An 18,897-nucleotide genomic window follows, 5' to 3' on the forward strand; every position below is an offset into this window, starting at 1 on the left:
CATTTTGTGTATTATCATTATCATTTATGCCTTGTACAGACTTCTGGAGTCCAGCTGACGAGGCAAAATGCGTTTTACCGGGATCAAACAAACAAAGTGAATGAATAAACAGAAGAAAATAAAACACAGTCCACGTTCACGAAGGAAGTCACAACATATCAACCAATACAAAATAAGTCAATTGTCATAAATTGATGTATCTTCATTATCAACAGATCATTTAATGATCATGACACTATAAGTGCAAAAGTGTACAAATGAAATATCCTTGAGTGATTGCCTTGCAATGATTGTCAATGTCTTAGTTTAAAGCAAAAGTTTGGCTTCAGTACGTTTATAGATCTCAAGAGTACAGCTTACCCGGTACAATGCTCTGCATACAATGTATAGGCCTACTACATCAGCCATACAAAGGTAATTAATATACGTGTTGTAAATGAGTTGCATAACACAGATTCCGGTAGGTTACATGAAGGACGAACCGGACGATGTTAGTGATATTGCAAAATAGTGATTGTGCTTTACAGGAATCGATTAACATAAAGAAAAGGTGATGTAGCATGTCATCAAACAAAACAGAAGAAGAAAACCCCCAGTCCAAACAACATTCGTGTATTGTATAGAGGGAGTACTTCCTTATACACGCGTAATATTCATATTCCGATGGCGATCCGCCGCTCCAATCATCGGTTTTCATTATATTATTTATTTGTTTGTTTGTTTGTTTGCACGCTTCTTTCTTTGTTTATGTATGGGATGATGTATGTATGTGTGTATGTATACAATGTATGTATGTATGTATATTTGTATATATCATTATGCATATGTGTGTGGGGGGTGTATGTCATGGCATTCTGTGGAGAGAGCAACTAACGGCAGTGTTTTGAACAACATTAAAGAATATTGACAAATAATAACAATTCGCCAACTACACTTAAATGCAAGACCATCATGGATGACAATTAAGTCATCACAACGTTTTCTTTGAATACGTAACAAGTTAAGACAACTTTGTTATAAACGCTATACTTTATGCCCTTATCTCTTATCTTTGATAAGCCTTGAACGGTAAAGAAATGAATAATATCGTGCGGATATGTCAAACGAGAGAGAGAGATAATTTCATTATACAATGAATCATTTTATCATACATTAATATTCATCATTGACATGATCGTGAAAGCATTACTCAAAATTGAACACAGAAAGAGTTCCCACCGTGACAATAATAACACAATTTTCATCTTAAATAATATACATATTCTGAACCAGTTTAAAGGAAGTCTTAAAAAGTACAATTTTACAAGCACAATAATGATCATCCTTTTGGTCAAAATCGGATTAAAAATGAGGAAGTTATGAATCCTTAAAATTCGCTGTGTTTTGCGCAACAATATTGAACAGTACGTTGACTTGAATTTTCCAAATGAGTGAGCAGGTAATGGCATAACTAAATCGTCTACAGATTGTGTACCAAAATGACGAAATTTAAACTTTACTGCTATAAAAGTGTAAAACAGTATATGTATTCCTGGCTGAATGATAATTCATAAGTATAATCAGTCAGATACATTAGGATTTGACGCTTGAACGCAATTACGTTTGATAAAAGTAGCAAAAATTGGAAATTTCAAGATTTTATGTAAACCTGTAATGGCAGGTTGTGAGGTGCTGCTCATCAACTCACTATTTGCACATTCTTACTGGCTGTTTATGAGCTGGGCTATTTTGTGAAAATTATCCAAACTTCACAATTTCATTTTTTATCCCATTTAAGTTTTATCCCATTTTCATCAAAGTTTTACTGTTGTGCTTGTGAAATGTTACACTTTCTTTTCGAGCTAACTATTTGCTAGTTTAGAATTGTCTTTTAACAGTGAGTAATGATAAAGTAGAACAATGTTTGCGCATTCGTACAAAAATAAGGCATTATACAAGATTGTACTTTATAATGACCACCAACGAGGTGCAGTAATGCGTAGAAATGATTGGCGAATGATAAAGTCGATTACACAGATATTGCACGACATAAACAACGCATTACAGACTACATAATATTTCCCTGCCCATAACATTATTGTGAATTTCTTTAAAGTCGTGTTAACGCATTATACCCTGCAAAAGGCAAGTACATATACATATAGTATGAGGTGTGATGGGAAGAGAAACGAATAAAGCATCTACACTTTAACATCAAATGACGTTTACGGAGAAAGCGCGTCACACTCTCTATTCTATAGTTCGTTTATTTATTTTTATCTACCATTTTTGTGCCATTATAATTGTTTCATTCATCGATTTATTACTTGTGATTCATTCATTCGTCTTTACTTGTGAGCCATATTGGCCATATTTGATTTCAATAAACACTTGGTATTGGGACAGTTTATTTGCAGTTTTATCTAAATTCAAACTTATTCAAAAGCTCAGTCTCAAGGCAAGCACATCTCGAGAGTTTTGTCTGCAGTGTACAGCTGGGTTTTTTTTTTTATGAGCTGTTTAAAGGAACATTTCGAAATCTCCAATTTAATTCGTTTTACCAGACTGAAACAAATTCGCTTTCCATCCAACCTGCAATGAAGGGTTTTCTCGAGCCCTCTATTATTAGTGTGAATCAAAAAAAAAATCGACTTCCCAATAGATCACTATTTCAAAACTACAGTCTCAATTTCTCAAAGTCTCAATTTTCTCTATACAAAAAGGTTCAACATTACTAGGTCTGGAAACGATAAATTATTCTTGACAAGAACTGATATGAGACGCAACGGATAAAAGCCTACGTTGCAAAATCTCCCTAAATTTTGGCGGGAAAGACGGCAAGTATTCGTACAGTGGCTCTTCCGAGTTTAGAGCAGCCTGGAGCAAATCCCAGCCACTGTTCTCAGACGATAATACAGTATGTAATCCACGAACCGTTTGAAGGCGAAACACACACACAGAATTCAGTACCTGGTCGAGATAATGGCCATATCGAGAGAGCATACGATAGCCGTGCAACATTCCCGACTCATTGTCCAAAAATGTCAATCGATTACTGGAGACTGAGTATTCGACATTATGCACGGGCTGCTCAAGCATGTGCTTGTTCCACTGCAGGTTTACCAGCGAATTAATGGTGCGGTCTAAATTGGCGGTCACATAGTCAAAAACTACGAGATCTGACCACTGGGCTAATTTAGTTAAGTGGTCTCGATTGTTCTTCTGGTCAAACTCGGATGAATGCTCCTCCAGTTGGACTGGTCCAAAGGTTTGGTACGGCGCTCGCAGTTCTAATGGCATATAGGCAGGTTCAAGGTCCGAAACCCATTTTGTCGCTACGATGATTTTTTGGTCTTCCCATCCGGCCCTGCTCGCATTTTGTCTAACCATTTCCCACTGATCATTTTCTTTGGAAAACCTCAGCAGCACTGCAAGGGGAAGATTGTCGATGCTTAGAAGACGTGAAAGATGAAAAGACAAGATCTCGCCCTGTATCTGGTCGAAATTCTGTCGGTAACGACAACACAACTTGTCACCATTGTCTAAAACAGCCAAACGATTTTTGCCTCGCCCACACCCGGGCAAAAGCTGGCGTATTTGGCGCCCCCTGACGTCAAAGCTCCAGGCTGATACCTCACTGTCGGACACTTTGTCGGGAAGTAGATTTTCGACATAATCTCCCCATAATATTGTCCTTTGAAATGATATATCATCGGGAGTGGTTTTGTCTGTAAACTGAGCCAGTGCATCACTCATTCTCCCACCCCACCCCTGATTTGCATGATCATCACTGATGCGTTTCCCCAAATCTCTCTCATCCTTTAGTTTTGAGTCCATCTCTGCTGTTGATGAAGTGTTGCGTGCATTCGTTCCCGCCTCGTGTAGCATTACACCATCACCTCCTTCGCGCAGTTTGCCAATCACGGTGTCACTTGTGCGCCGTGTTTGCTCTCCATCAAAAAGCTGATTAACCTCCGCCGACGAATTAGTTTCGAATTTTGTGAAATTCGATTTTGGCGCTCCCGCTTCAGTAGCATTTGCGGAATGCCCCGTCTGATTTCGGGATTGGATCCCTTTTCTGCTAGATTGAAGGGTATTTCCATCTCCCTTGTCGTGTACGAGTGGATCACGTTTCGTCTCCCCAAATGCTGATCCATCACCGGGCACGGCCCGCTGACTATTGGACGCCACGTCCGGTTGCGTTCTGTCGTTGACTCGTACCGGCGACTGATGGCCCCTGCCGTCGCTCTCCTCTGCTGACGGGGAGTCAATGTTATTTGATTTGAGACGGGGAGGTGGAACCGCATCTACCATCGTTCGAGGCTGTCTAGAATTAAGTGAATATGATCCTCCTATCAATTCCCCATCTTGCGGTGACACTGAACTCACGCCCACAGCGTCAGAAAGCTGACGCAGAGTGTGCGAGCTGTGGCTAGAAACAAAGCTAAGCTGAAGGGTGGCGTACACTACGACGGCCACAACAAATGCGCTCAGGTATCGGAAACCCGCCATTCTAGAGTGCATTCTATACCCCGATTTGTGCTAAAGTCAGCGTGTTAGAAGCGCGAAATTACCTTTTTGACAATTTAAGAGCACATCATGTTATCCTGAGAATGCGTATTTCACAATCACGAGAACACATCTTCATGGCCAGTGCTTAGCGTGATAAATCACACTACCAATGAAAGAAGCGACGATCAGCTATTACGTCTCATCAAAAATGAGTCTGACTGATGCAGAACGAGAACATGGGATAATGCCAGCGGAGTCTTAATGGGAATGTAAAATGAGAGAAGCCCCATAAGGTTTGATGTTTTGCCTTGTCAGGATATTCACGTGGTACAAATTACTTCAGGACTGTAGTATTGTCCGATGTCGGGTACACCCATGTCATGGCGATAATTATTGAGATTATGGTGGCGATCAGTCCAGCTTTACCTCCTCTGCAAATCAAATAAATCACGAAAATCAACAAGAGACAAGCTTCGATTTCATCCAAAGCGCGATTGTTATATTTTTGTTCCCTTGTCCATGGGGCATTGAGTATTTCCTTGCAACGCCGTGAGGCCGACAAGAGATTGAACGCCACTTTTCACCGATTATCCGACAGTAAGCGCTCCGTACGAAGGCAAGAGACTTGCTTATAAAAGAAAATAACACATACACAAAAAACAAACTCACTTGTTCATACAATATTTCAGTTCACAAATCCCTGACGGAGCCGCGATGAATGAACCAGGAATCCACACGAAGCCTTTCAGGCGGTACCTCGCTGCAACTCCGGGGGATTAATCGGATGAATAGACGTCCTCTTCGTTAGCACCCGCAGCCGCGACTACGGGGAGAAACACGAGATGAAAACTGCAGAATTCTCACTCCGCTTTCCCTGATTGGCACTGCTTGAAATCCTTCCATCAGTCCGCAGGGCCTTCTTTTTTCCTGAAGAAGAAAATATATAGACGAAATTGTTAAAACGCGATGAAATAATATTTTTCGCCACTGCATGATGTTTCGCTCAGTGTGAACCCTACAGGCGCCTTGTACGCTGAACGATAACAAGGCATTATTATACCGCAGTTCTCTCGCGGGAGCTATACAGTGTAAAAAGCATGGTTGGGTGAGAATGCGTTTTTCTATCCCAGTGCTTTCATGCTGATCTTTCGTATTCCAGTCGAACTACATTCATTGAGATGAAACATGTCCCTCACTTCACTTCTCTTTCGGTTAACATTAAAGCTGAATTAAATCACATCACATTAAAAATAATGGCTTACCAGTTCCCCGTATTTGCATTATTATGCTCATTCTGAGTGCGCTTCTTCATTTCGTTCATTTCATTTCCAATAAATATGATTATAACATTTGAATACACATAATAACGCAACAATATAATGAAAAACAAACAAACTGTGAATTTAGATACAATGTTGTAAATCTTCGGTAAATCATCACCAACCCCCTGTAGGAAATCGTATAGACCCAATTGAAAATATCGATTTGGGGGATTTGCATCGTTGATACGTCTTTATCGATATTCATCAATACACTTATTACAACAAGACCCTTTGTTTCCGTTCGTGTCTTGCATAAGTTTGATAACCAATTCAGTCGCGTCTACTTACTCTGATTTTATCGTCTGTAATACTTAAATCAAATGACTTTCATGGAAAACACACAGCTCAATAAATATGTATTTACTTCATTTCGTATTTCATTAATTTCTTAGCAAATATTAGTGATGATTATGTGGATCTCGTCATCGATCCACATTGTCGACTGAATTATGACCTGTATAGAGGCCTGCTGAATCTTAATTTCTTTCAAAATCAAATGTAGTATCGTAATGTTAACTGGTTAACGTTTTCGGTCGTCGATTCAAAACAGATAAGCAAACTGTTTAACATACATATGGTAAACAAAACGATGACCAGCATCGCATGAAAAAAAAAAGTGATCCCGCTGTTAGATATGCCGTTTCTCTGTATCACACCACAAAAGTATTGAGTTGTTTTACTGAGCACACAAGGACATAATGTTAATGTGGGACATATGAACCGTGAACACGCAAAACAAACGGCGTGGTAATGCTTCTATTTACATCGCTGTGAATTGACAATGAGAAACTCCTCCACGCGATTCACTCTGCATTTTTAAAATTTAGCACCACTCGATGTTTTTTTTTTCTTCCTTTTCCTCTTCTGTTTCCAAAATATGCATTTTGTGCGAAGTAAGGAATAAGTTCAACGACCGCGTTGCCTGCGAACTTTCCGTGGACGGGGTTTGAATTTCTCGGTCGATCTTTATAAAATGCTCTCCGTCCACATGAATCACCGCGTGGAAAGCACGTAAATCAAACTTACAGATTATCACTCCACGAGTGATGCGGCTCTCCAAGGACCCAAAGTCCCGCAACACTCACGCCGTATTGCTTACGGACGAATTTCTGCGTCTTTAACTGTTGTTATTCCGGTTTACTTGTTGCGCGATTCAATTCGATGAAACATAGAAGATACGGGTTGCTTCGCACGATGATATTTGCATGCACCGTGCTAAACACCATCCACTGAATTATATCTAATATAGATCATAAATGTGTGAAAAATAATGTTTAATGGTCATTTGACATAATATACGATAACAATCAATGATGCAGTCGGTCATTTTGGTTCTTTATGATATGTGACATAGTTTACCAAAATATGTATCGCTCATACAAATTGTTGACTTTTCCTTTTCTTGAGCGTTAGAATCATCGCAAGAGAAGAGTGTGACGGATGAGAGATTGGTATATCAGTGTTTGATTTTGGGGGAATCATTAATGGTCGGAAGAGCCAACATATAATTACAGTCTAGGGCCTATGTTCGAATTTTGTGAAATTCAGTAGGTATCATTAAGTGACAATTGACGCCGGCACAGGTCAGAAATCGGAGACGCTTGCAGGGATGAGAAGTTAATGACATGATTCATTTTCTCGACCCAGTCACACTATAGCGTATAAGTTAGCGTTTGTACACTTAAACCATTTTCTTTTCTAGAGGCGATATTCGGCAAAGCTCAGATACGCTCGAATACGCTTCAATTCTCGGGCAAAATGTGGTTTTCATACGTTCGCATAACGAATGATGAGCGTAATAAATGCTTACCGTATTACTAGCGTAAAAGGTAACGAAGGAAAGCACATGCATAGCGTCCGTCCAACGGATTCTGAACTTACAAAAAGGATGAACAGCGAATCTCCGGCGTATGTAGGGCAGAATACAGTTATTTGACTGTATTCATAAAAGCCTTCTTATCTGTATGCTTTGCTGTTATCAACATATTCAACAAGCTCTTTGTGAATTTTTGCCATCTTCACCAAAGTCTGTTTTATAGTAGCGTTATCAAAAGGAGAACAGATTTTCGATACATTTGGGTGTCTCCAAAAGTACTTCATAAAGGCTTGTTTGCTAGAATTTTACAACGAATATCAAACGTGTTATGAATAGTTTAGTTAGCATCAAAATAATGCGAACTTATCTCGAAGTTTTTGAAAACGTTGGCATTCGATGGCTCAATACGTTCTATAGTACCAAACGCGGCCTTGAAGATGTTTGATTTTTAAGTAATTGCGAGAAGACTAACGAGACTAGACAGTTTTCACTTGTGGTGCTGGTAAGTAGTCTTGATCACAATGGCTGGAAGTCACACAGGTTGTTTAAACCTAGTCCATATTTTATGCAAAGTAGACAGCGTAAATGCGCGTGACACGTCACGTCATGAGGTATGGCGACGTTATTAAAGGAGACGTCCGGATGATTTTTCAGACTTTTACATTTGAACAATTATGAATTACATGTAGTTATACTGAGTACAGAAATCATAGTGATTCGGATGAGGAACACGAATGTTTTCAAAATTTAGAACAAATTGCAATGAACAAGGAAGATGACATGGCGGCCTCGCCATAGAAAGCATGAGTTGGGGCTCAAGGAAGCAGAACGATAGTAGAAGGCATGCATAGATTCTACACAGGTGAACTTTTTAAGCAAGCGGTATTGTAAAGGAATTACACTGTTACATAGCTGAACTATGTGAGGCTCTATGTCACCAACATCGTTCAGTGTAATCTGTTTAATACTTTTCAGAGTATTGGTTTCTCTGCTCAATTACCACAATAATTTCCACAAATCTATACATGTATATGCAGCTGTCGATTTATGTACTACTTGATGTGAAATTTTGAAAATTGCCTAGAATACCCCTTTAGTGCACGCTGAAACGGTATGCACGTTTCGCGCTAATTGTCGTCAATGAAATGAATTCAGACCATAAATATGGACGAGACTTTAACTAACTTTGTAAATTAGGGCAAATGAATCTTAATCCACAGTACTGAGATGATTAGCACAATGACAGTCATAAGATTTACAAGGAAAGATCGTGTTATATTTCCTGTTAGTTGAGAACATTATGTGGAGCAAAATAAGACGATGCTTGATGTACTTCCTCGTGAAAAACCTGCGTCAGGCAAGAGCATAATAGCGTCGGATTTTTGTTTGACAGACGCAGCCAAGCATTCAGAAACAAGACTTACACAATCGGCAATAGTTGCGTCTAAAAGGAAATAGCTTCTGGACACATAGTTGATTCATGAAATGCTTTGAACACCTGGCCAGGAAATTTCCTGATTGTGAGCAAAACATTTATCAATATCTTTTCATCTCGACTATTTGATCAATTGCCGGCTGCATTTTACAAGAGGGCGTAATAATCATATCATGTGTCAAAAGGTTTAAGTCTTAGGCACTAGCTTTTATTAATTGTAAGGTGAAAAATACTTTTGTATCTGACAAGGTTTTGTGTGGCGCCAGTGCATTTATTGGTCATTGTTCTATTCATTTCCGAGGGTAGAAGCACATTACAGATCAAGGAAATAGATTTCGATAAGAAATGTCCACAAGTCATATAATATGAATGGTTGAGTATGTACGCCTCTAAGATTTACGATCGCATTGAAATGAATTAAACTCGCTGAGGAAACGGGGACCATAGTGCTTCAGACTTTAAACAATTGCTGAATTTATGCTGTGTTGCACTACAACGTTTGCTGAAAAGAATGTGGCAAAATCTGTTTGATGTGAACGTATAGCTCCCTAAGAGGTTTCTATCATAAACCTTGTTTTATTTACAATAGCATCGCCTCTTCCACTGGCGACTCTCATAGTATTACATCAACATACGTTTTGAAGAGCAGAAGGCTTGTCATGCATTTCATGTTCACTCGTTCATTATTCCCCCATATGATATTCCAATGTCTAATACAACCCGGTGGTCCTATGACATGAAGCAGTTAGTGTGACTGTATATTAATGTATTCAGTGTTCTCACTTGCAAAATTATGGCATCAGATATCTACAGACACTTCCAACAAGGGAGAACTATCTTATTTCAACATCACTCTGTAAAGAAAATCCCAAAGGATCTTGTCTCTAAATTCGTGAATACAAATTCTTTTCCGTCTACTGTTTATATTTCTCATGTGAATTTCTATTTAAATCTGGGTGATATAATATCCCGATAAGAGGTAATACTGGTGTGAAAATACATATGTCTTCACTCAGCGTAAAGAAATCTTTATCATAAAATTGTTCACTGTGTGATACAGATATCTAAAGCTACATTTGAGATTCATGGTTTTGTTTTTCTAATGGGGAATAATACCGTATCAAAGTAAATTGAATGCCGTTTGTTACACGTGGGACTTACGCGTCTCTCATGTTAAGATTTTGTATTTCTTCGCTCTGTCTCCCTGATTACACTTTTTTTGCACAGCCTTTATACAAATTCGGTAATAGAACGACTTCTGTGAGTTCAACGCTTTCAGGTTTATCCCGAGGCACTTTCAGCACTTAACGGAAATTTAATAGTCTTAGCAATGGTAATGGAATTCTTCAACATCTGATATAGCGAGTAATGTTTTGTCCCTCAGCACATATTCAGACAGAGAACTCTGCTGTCCAGCAACAATGCCAGCTCTGGCTTACAACAAAATCCAGATGCTTTACATATCACTGCAGATTTTAGTAAGATGAAAACCACCTCGGAGGCTCACTGGTTTAAGTTTAACCGCGTATAAGATGTTATAGTTTTGCACAAGCTTATGAGACTTAATTTCCGATAAAATTCTTGTTCTACAAGTCGATGAATAGTAAAGAGAGATGGGGGAGGGGAGATCCCAGGTAAGCATGTTGTTCAGCATAATGGCGTCATAAGAATTTTAAGATGGTCTTCTGGAGGAAATTTCGATATAATCATATCATGGAATCTAGTCATTATCAGAATGTCTAAAACAAATGTATAAAAGTAGCTTTGTTGTTGTTGTTGTTACTGTTGTTGCTTTTATGTCCATCTTCAGATAAACTATACACAATTTGCAAGGAAAATACATAATTTTATACAGTATGAAGAAGCAGAAGATCGCCCGTCAGCCACATTTGCAAAATACGACTGTTCTTCACCAAGGTCCCATATGTTTCAAGTATAAAACGATTTCTCCGATGTCGCCTGAATTGCAGCTAACTTCATGGAATAGAAAAGGAATGTTTGAGTTCTGTTTTTTTTCTTAATTTGTCCCCTTCGAAGGCTTGTAAAATGTATCGAAATTCTAGGAGGACGAAGCAACCACAACAAGTACCGAATGAAACGAACGATCTTGTGTTACAAGTGGTCCTTCAGTCGCTGGTGTATCCTGTCTCGCCGTTACCATAGTAACAAGCCGCGGGAAGTTTAACACCACTTGACCCATTGCTAGAGTTGTAAGGACATTTGATATAAACGATTAAACACTTGGTATGGTGTTAAGGGCAAACAACAGTGTTTCTTTTCCTTCATCTGATTATTTGCTCCGACAAATTCACAATTTTTCTCCTCAAGAAGCCATGTTTTCCATGAGTGGGGTAGACCTTTTAGGTATACGTAATCCCTAACATATAGCATCAGTCGCCACTCAAGGCAACACAGTCTACTAGTAATCGCATGCGGCTTCAATGCCTTTGCTAGAATACTCACAGTATACTAATTATCTTCATTGTCATGCATATAGGAGCTGAGCCTCTTCTCGCTGTAGCGCGCAAAGTACAATATTTGATATCTGTCGTTAACATGACTCATTTCGCTTATTGTATATTTTGTTTTACTAGTAGAGTTTTCATTAATTTGTGTCAGTCTGCAATTGACGAGTATAATGCAGTGTGAGGAGAAAAGGAATGATAGCACTAAAGGTTATGTTATGGAGAAAGAACTTAACAGCAAGCAAACTTTGACATACAAAATATAATGTGATATATATATATATATATATATATATATATATATATATATATCGATAGGCCTATATTATCATAATCATCTGCATCTGTCAAGATTCCTTGAAAGAAAGAACTCAGTGTGAAATCATCTTCACACTGAGTGTATTAACATTGTGAACACAGTGTGAAACATAACACTACTATATGTGAACTCTCTGTCAAACACAAACTACACCACAGTGTGCAATCACCTATATAGACAATGTTAAATTCGAGCGTTTTCACATACACGTGTAGTCGACTATGTGAACACATTGTGAACACACTTTGGGACTTTGTGTTCTTTCCAGTAGAGTAGGGTATGAACGATTTCTGCCCTGCTCTGGATACCTGTTCCAATCCCCCCACCCCCAACTCACGCACTCTCTTCTTCTTTACACCCATCTTGCCACACAATGATTACATACTTTGATACAAAACTATTACACTGTCTACCAGCGGGAAAGGCAGAATTGACGTTCTCCGAAAAGAGTGTGGTATATCTCTGATTGATGTACCTTATCTTGATAGACGTTATTCCATATAAGCTGTGTAAAGTGAGAAAGACAGAGGGGGAAAAGAGAAAAAAACCAACAACGTGCAAATGAGGTACACCCCTATATCGAAGTAAATGGGTTGGAACGGCTTTTGCATCAGTCTTTCCTCTGTATGATTGATATGCTTTATCATGATAGAAGTTACTCCTTATGAGCTGTAATGACAAAACGTACATGGTAAAAGGTATAAAGGAAAGGGAGATAACAAAAGTCAATAACAAGTACAACAACCTGGAGGGCGTGAGTAACTTGTGTTTAGTTCTATCTCAAGTGGCGTAGATCCTCGCACGGCTGAGTGGGGTTGCAAGAGATAGAGAGTATATTGACACAGATTCATCCTAACGTTGCGCAGAATACGAAATATAGTTACCAGGGGAGAGAACGGGAATTCAGAATACACTGCTAATACGTAAACTGCAATTCCACACCACATAGTCACAGTGAAGTTTGCCTTCAAAATATAGAGTATATAAAATGAACAAAATAATGTTAGATATTTCACAAAACTTGGACCTGCAATAAGAATTCGGGATCTTAAAAAAAGTGTTTTTATCGAAAGTAGTTCTCTAAGAGTGTCGGGCAAACAAATTAAGACATTCACAAGCTAGTAGTAATGTTTGAAACTGTATGAGACTTTTGACTGTAAGCCGGTGTAAATAGCTCCTAAGGACTGGTAAAATTTTGCCAGTGTATCTTCATTTTGGACACTATATAGCGGTGCAAAAGAGTTTTGGATAGATGTAATCTCTTATCTCTTTGACTGACAATCCATGAAGTACTCCAATATACAAAAATCAACATGGCACATGACGAAAACATCCACTAAATGTTCTGCTGTCTGTATATCAATAAACTATTCAATTTTCCCCTATTGTATGACGCGAAAGAAGCAGAGAGGCATTTTCGTGACATGAAATATTCCATAATAAGCAACCTGCCATCCAAACTAACACCTAAATCTTGGCAACGTTTTGCTGCGTGAATTGTTGTGCAATCAAAATCAAGAGACTGTATGGGTTTCACTGCCCTAAAACGCGAAGAGATGAGGAGAAATTCTGTTTTGGCACTATTAAAGTTAAGCCAATAGCATATTGAATACCAACTATTCTTTTATCGCTTTACTACAGGACACAATTTGGGGGATTGCATTCATGACTTCTTAATTTCTTAAAGACGATACAAAAACATCGTATCTGCATAAAACATTTTTTGAACACCGAATGAATCTGTCTGTGTGTCTGTCTTGTCTTGTCTGTATGTCTATATGTATGTATGTATGTATGTATGTATGTATGTATGTATGTATGTATGTATGTATGTAATAATGTGTGTATGTAGGCCTATGTCTGTCTGTCCGAACGTCTCTGTCTCTGTCTCGGATATGGCAAAATCGGAAGTAAGATCTGAGCACTCAGCAGTGACCCATAAACAATTTAATTGCAAATATAAATGTGATTAAGAGGGTTGTTCTTTGAACAAAAACGAGATATGTCGCAGCAAAATCCCTTGATTCGGTGCGAGATATAAAGGAAGGAATGCAAACTGCCTTATTAACGATGCCAGCCATACATTATTTTGCGCAAAATTCTTTGGAGCTCAAAAAGTTTTGGAATCTCATACAGGGCCTAAATAACCCTTAATCATCTGAAAGCGGAAAAATATATATGTTGAGGTCATTGACAAAAAGAGGGGATTATTGTGTGATTTTGTCATCTTGACAGTCGCATTGTGGTCCACGCACTTTATTAAAGGTCATAATATCGTAAAAGTACTGGGGAACCTTGTGTATGAAATCTCTGGAATATAAAAGATACCAAAAAATATGTCTGTTTCTGCTGTATCATAACTGTCACGGTTTATGACTGTGTGCAAAGAGTTCAGTCAATTCATGCTAGGGTTATCATTGCACAATGTGTGTGTGTCGGTAATTTTCCCTGGAAGAGCGAGAATTGTCCATGTCAACCTCGCATATGGGATAGAAAATTGACCTGATCAGAATGCTCATGTTGCGCGTATGATTATTGCATGAGAGATTTCTGTGTTCTCTCCCACTGATCTCTCGTCGTTCCCCTCCCCCACTCCGGGCCCAGCTGGCCTCTTACGGCTCGTTAGGACTCCTCGGCAATGTATCATGAGAGAGATAGAACGAGGGGATGGGGGAGGGAAGGGAAAGACAATATAAGAATATCCCGATCAATTTATTAATAATTGTAACTTTGCGGGTGAGTAGTCGCCGCTTGCGAAAATGTTTGTGATTCGCGCTCTGCGGCTCGGCTTCTGATCAATGGTGCTTGTCCGAGTTATCCATTCTGCCGGCTCCTTCTGGAGCCCGGAGGATTAGCGAACAAAACTCGCATGTCTGCCCAGCGAGGAAGCAGCCTGCACGCAATTTGGCGCTATGGCGCGTCCTCGATAGCATGATTCTGTGTGAATGAATCAGATGTACTTACATTTGATTTGTAGTATGCATAGATTGCCACCATTACATTATGCACATGTTTCCGCCAAGAAAGACAGCAGTATGAGAGTGGCTCAATAAAAGAAGCTACGATACGGGAAATTTCAGTCATGGAAAATTCCCACAATGTATTTTAACAGAAGGGGCAAATCAAATTAACTTAGAAGCAAATCACGCCTCTCCAAGCGTTAATCGATTGCGGTATCTTGAGCCATAAAACGTCGAATTACACCTAACTATACGAGCGGTTGGATTTTAAAGTTTCGGATTGCTAATCGAACTTCTCTTTCAAGCTTTGATCATCCCTATCATTGTCTCGACAACAAGATAGAGAAATAATTGAGTGGTAATTGCTGCTTAATTGACGCAACTTGGAAATGCAGTCAGAAATATGAGACCTTCTACCTGAGACATTCCCAATTCTATTTGCGAATCATGAGCTGTTTTAAGTGTGAGCAAACATTCTCTTCTTCTCATACTGCAGAAGGACCCAAACTGCTATCAAACAAGGACCGTTTGAGGGTAGTCTCAAAAGCTATAAAGAAAATGAAAGATTTTATCTCAGATCGATCAAGCTGGGATCGAGGTTTACACCGGAAGCTATCTCGACACAAAGCTGACAAGCGCCCTCCACAGAATACATTTAGTAGAATGATAGATACATGGACAAGAGATCAGACAGAGAAGCTACATCACCAGCTGGGAGTCCTGTGCCATAGATATCGTTTTCATGTGAGTTTACTAGTATTTTACATTGTCATTATATAGTAAAGTAAAGAGTCGATTGTTGAATGGCAGCTGTCATTATAAAATGTGACCCATGACCTTATCATCTTAGCTAACCTTGTCTATTGTGAGCTCTTCTGTTCAACCTCCTCCCTATGTATATGAAAAACACAGTTTAGGAAAACAACAAGTGGGTTGCATGGGGATAGATACTGGGCAACGTCTAATGGTGAGTGTTATGTGTCATTGTCATCGAATCACGCACTGCTTTTCTATGTTACATAGTGTATTCCGTGACTACGCATCCTTGACCAAGTGAAGCGGAGATTACCTAGGGTTGGCGTCGAAATTGAGAACACGCAACCCGAACGAGACCAACGTCGACCAAAAATACCTGGTTTCGATGAAGTCTGGCAGCCACATGGAAATATGCAGTGCTCTTGGCCGAGAGAGCGAGAAAACTTGAGAATCACATGAGAATCCATTTTCACTGCTTCCTAGGATTACGATGGATATGAAGTGAAGCTACTCTCTAAAGTCATGTAGGGTTTAACATTTCTTAGGGAGCAGGAGTCTGCATGCTATCATGCAGAAACGCTAAAAGGCCTTCCGTTTGTGCTGTGAACATCTACATTACACCCATCGATAACAATAATGATAACAAAACTGAAAATGTGTAACAAGTTACTATCAGCATCACATCTGTTATGACTTTTATTGCTGTGTGTGCTATCAGTATTATCTCTACAATGATGATAGCTGTAATTGTGATGATGATGATGATGATGATGATGATGATGAATATCAGTCTCATTACTCACACATTTTGTTTCCATTCTCATCATTAACATCATCACCAGCTGCGGTGGTGCGGTACTGTAAATGCCATCTCTACGTCACATAGTTATCACCAAACTCCATCGGGTGGCTACTTTGTTATTTAAAAGGAATCATCTAATTCTTATCTTTCTTTTTTACGTTATCTCCCACCTTTAACCAACTCTGCTCGTCTTTCGTCAGATACAGATAATCACCTGTTACCGAAAACCGAGTCTGTGCATACCTGGAGATCGACTGTCGCCCTGCCACCTCTTCCAATATCTTTGAGTCATGAGAACATGACAGCATTCAAATCGTCACTTTCTTCCACTGAAAACAATGTCAAGACCCACCCCATCCCCCACCCCCCCCCCCATCCCCTATCCCCATCCCCATCCCGAACGATCATAGACCTACTAAAACATGGATGGTCACACGTCATCATCGCATTCCGCATTATTATTCATACTTATACCCCCAGAAAGCTGTAGCCTCAACATCAAGCTCGCGCACTGTCGCTGCATCCATAAATAACGATTCAAGCGTATACAGTGTACTGAATGACACTGCTCGTTCCATGAACTCCATGGTTTTCAGAAGTAGCTTCGAGCCTCTGAAGGTACAACGGCAATGATGAGTTTTTGCACATGCGCAAACTGCAAGTACTTGTTAGCTCATTGTTATCCGAATCTTGATTAATTCAGCTGCATATTTTCCGTTAGCTTGGTTAAGTGAAATGTTTGTAAACGGATCTTTTTCTTTATACAAGGACAAAGTTACACATTGTCCTTCCTACACCTATATTCTTAAATGTCGAATACTTACTTCATTTAAACGATCACTTGTCAATTACAATTGATTTTAATTCTATGGCTCTTTAGGAATCTAACTTCCTCATTATATAGAAACTATCAACATGTTCAATCAGCCATATTCTGAGACTTTCCATACGACGATAATGATTAAGATGAAACAGCATTTATATAGCGCCATTTATCTGTAGAGACATTTAAAGGCGCCCGGCTCCTATGCACAATGTGTCACACATCATTCAAAAAGTTGTAGGAAAAGATAAGTTTTCATAATGTTGACACTTTTGGGGGATTGGGGGGGGGGGGGATTATGGCAACATATTTTCCTTCTTTTTCCCCTCCTAGTTATCCAACTGGTCCCCATGGAAGACCATCAGTTCTAAAATATTGTAACTTAATATGGGTTATCCAGCCGTCTTGTTTTCCATACAAATTTCAACTTTCCACTGTCCTTGTTTATGCTAATCTTTATGTATTTTGGTTGTAACATGGTCAAGCATATCAATCTATATAACTTTCTCTAGTCACTGTCATCAAATTATTTGAGTATAATTTTGGGCTGTTCTATAGCGTAAACTAAATAAAAAAGAAAAGAAGAAGATAAACCCAACGTCAAAGGATAAACATTTAAAGACATAGAGAAAGAGGTCACAACAATGATATTTTCCTCATCAGACACAACATGGATATTCTGATATTCTGATATTCTGGTGCAAGAGCGTGTATGACTTCACTCACAGAACCCAACAAGACTGAAATGAATATTCCATGAAATATGATTCCAACACAATAACCATACAGTGAAACAACATCCCCAAGTCATTTTCACGTTATAATGCTCTTTTCAGGATCTTCTAAAAAGTTCGAACTAGTTCCATGTAATTCTAACGTCATTCGATATTACATCCTATTTCTGGAAAACGAGAAAGGGTCCAATATTGTCAACGTCAATTTCGATCCAGGTGTATGATGATCATTCAACAATGAGAGGGATAAGTCCACGGTGACAAAAACATTTCTCTATTTTAAGAAGGTAGGCTATACGAAACAAAGGGGGTTACATCACTGACGATCTAAATGAATATTTGAATATCAAAAAGTAAAAAGATATTTGGTTGTATTTGGCTATTATATCTTTTTGTTTCATTATGCACTTCTAACCTCATTTACTTTTAAACACTTTCCATCTTGGTGACATACATTGCTGAAGCATCTTCTGATTGTTTCCAATAACTGCTGATCAAAATAAATTAATGAATACTAGTAATGAAATGAAATGTCGAGAATATTATAGGTTTTCCCCAACCAATTTCGTTACATCTGCATTTGAATTCACGAATATGCCTTCAAACGAATATGCGTTCAAGTTCGAACGGTTTTGATAACACCCTCCTTTCATTGTGCATTTTCATTCTTTGAACATTCAGTTCGTTTTACATCATTCCTTGGAAATTTAATTTCATTCTGTGAGGAAAATTCATTTAATTTAACGACGCGAAGTCGTCATTCAATTTAGCGCCAGCTGGATAGACGTTCAGATTTATCCCAAATATCAAATTCATTTTCATTGGTACATAAATTTGAATCAACATAAACAACCTCTGCAGTCATATGAAATTCTGCGTAATTGACCCATTTTTTATAGTAATTTTCACTCTATTTTCCCTATTGTCAGTAATGTATAATGTATATCTCATTTGAAAAGTTTCATTGTTAATTT

General features: G+C 38.7%; 1 protein-coding gene across 1 annotated transcript; it reads right to left on the reverse strand.

Annotated features, from left to right (window-relative positions):
• Window positions 1–2,733: 2,733 nt before the first annotated feature.
• LOC139729492 (four-jointed box protein 1-like) lies at window positions 2,734–4,491 on the reverse strand. Its single transcript, XM_071640418.1, has one exon. It carries the CDS (start codon window positions 4,489–4,491, stop codon window positions 2,734–2,736), a length of 1,758 nt encoding a protein of 585 aa, XP_071496519.1.
• Between the last annotated feature and the right edge of the window lie 14,406 nt (window positions 4,492–18,897).

This window comes from Diadema antillarum, unplaced genomic scaffold (assembly GCF_040938485.1).
Source record: "Diadema antillarum isolate AM-2024a unplaced genomic scaffold, OU_Dant_1.0 seq00000243_RagTag, whole genome shotgun sequence".
Taxonomy (NCBI): Eukaryota; Metazoa; Echinodermata; class Echinoidea; order Diadematoida; family Diadematidae; genus Diadema; species Diadema antillarum.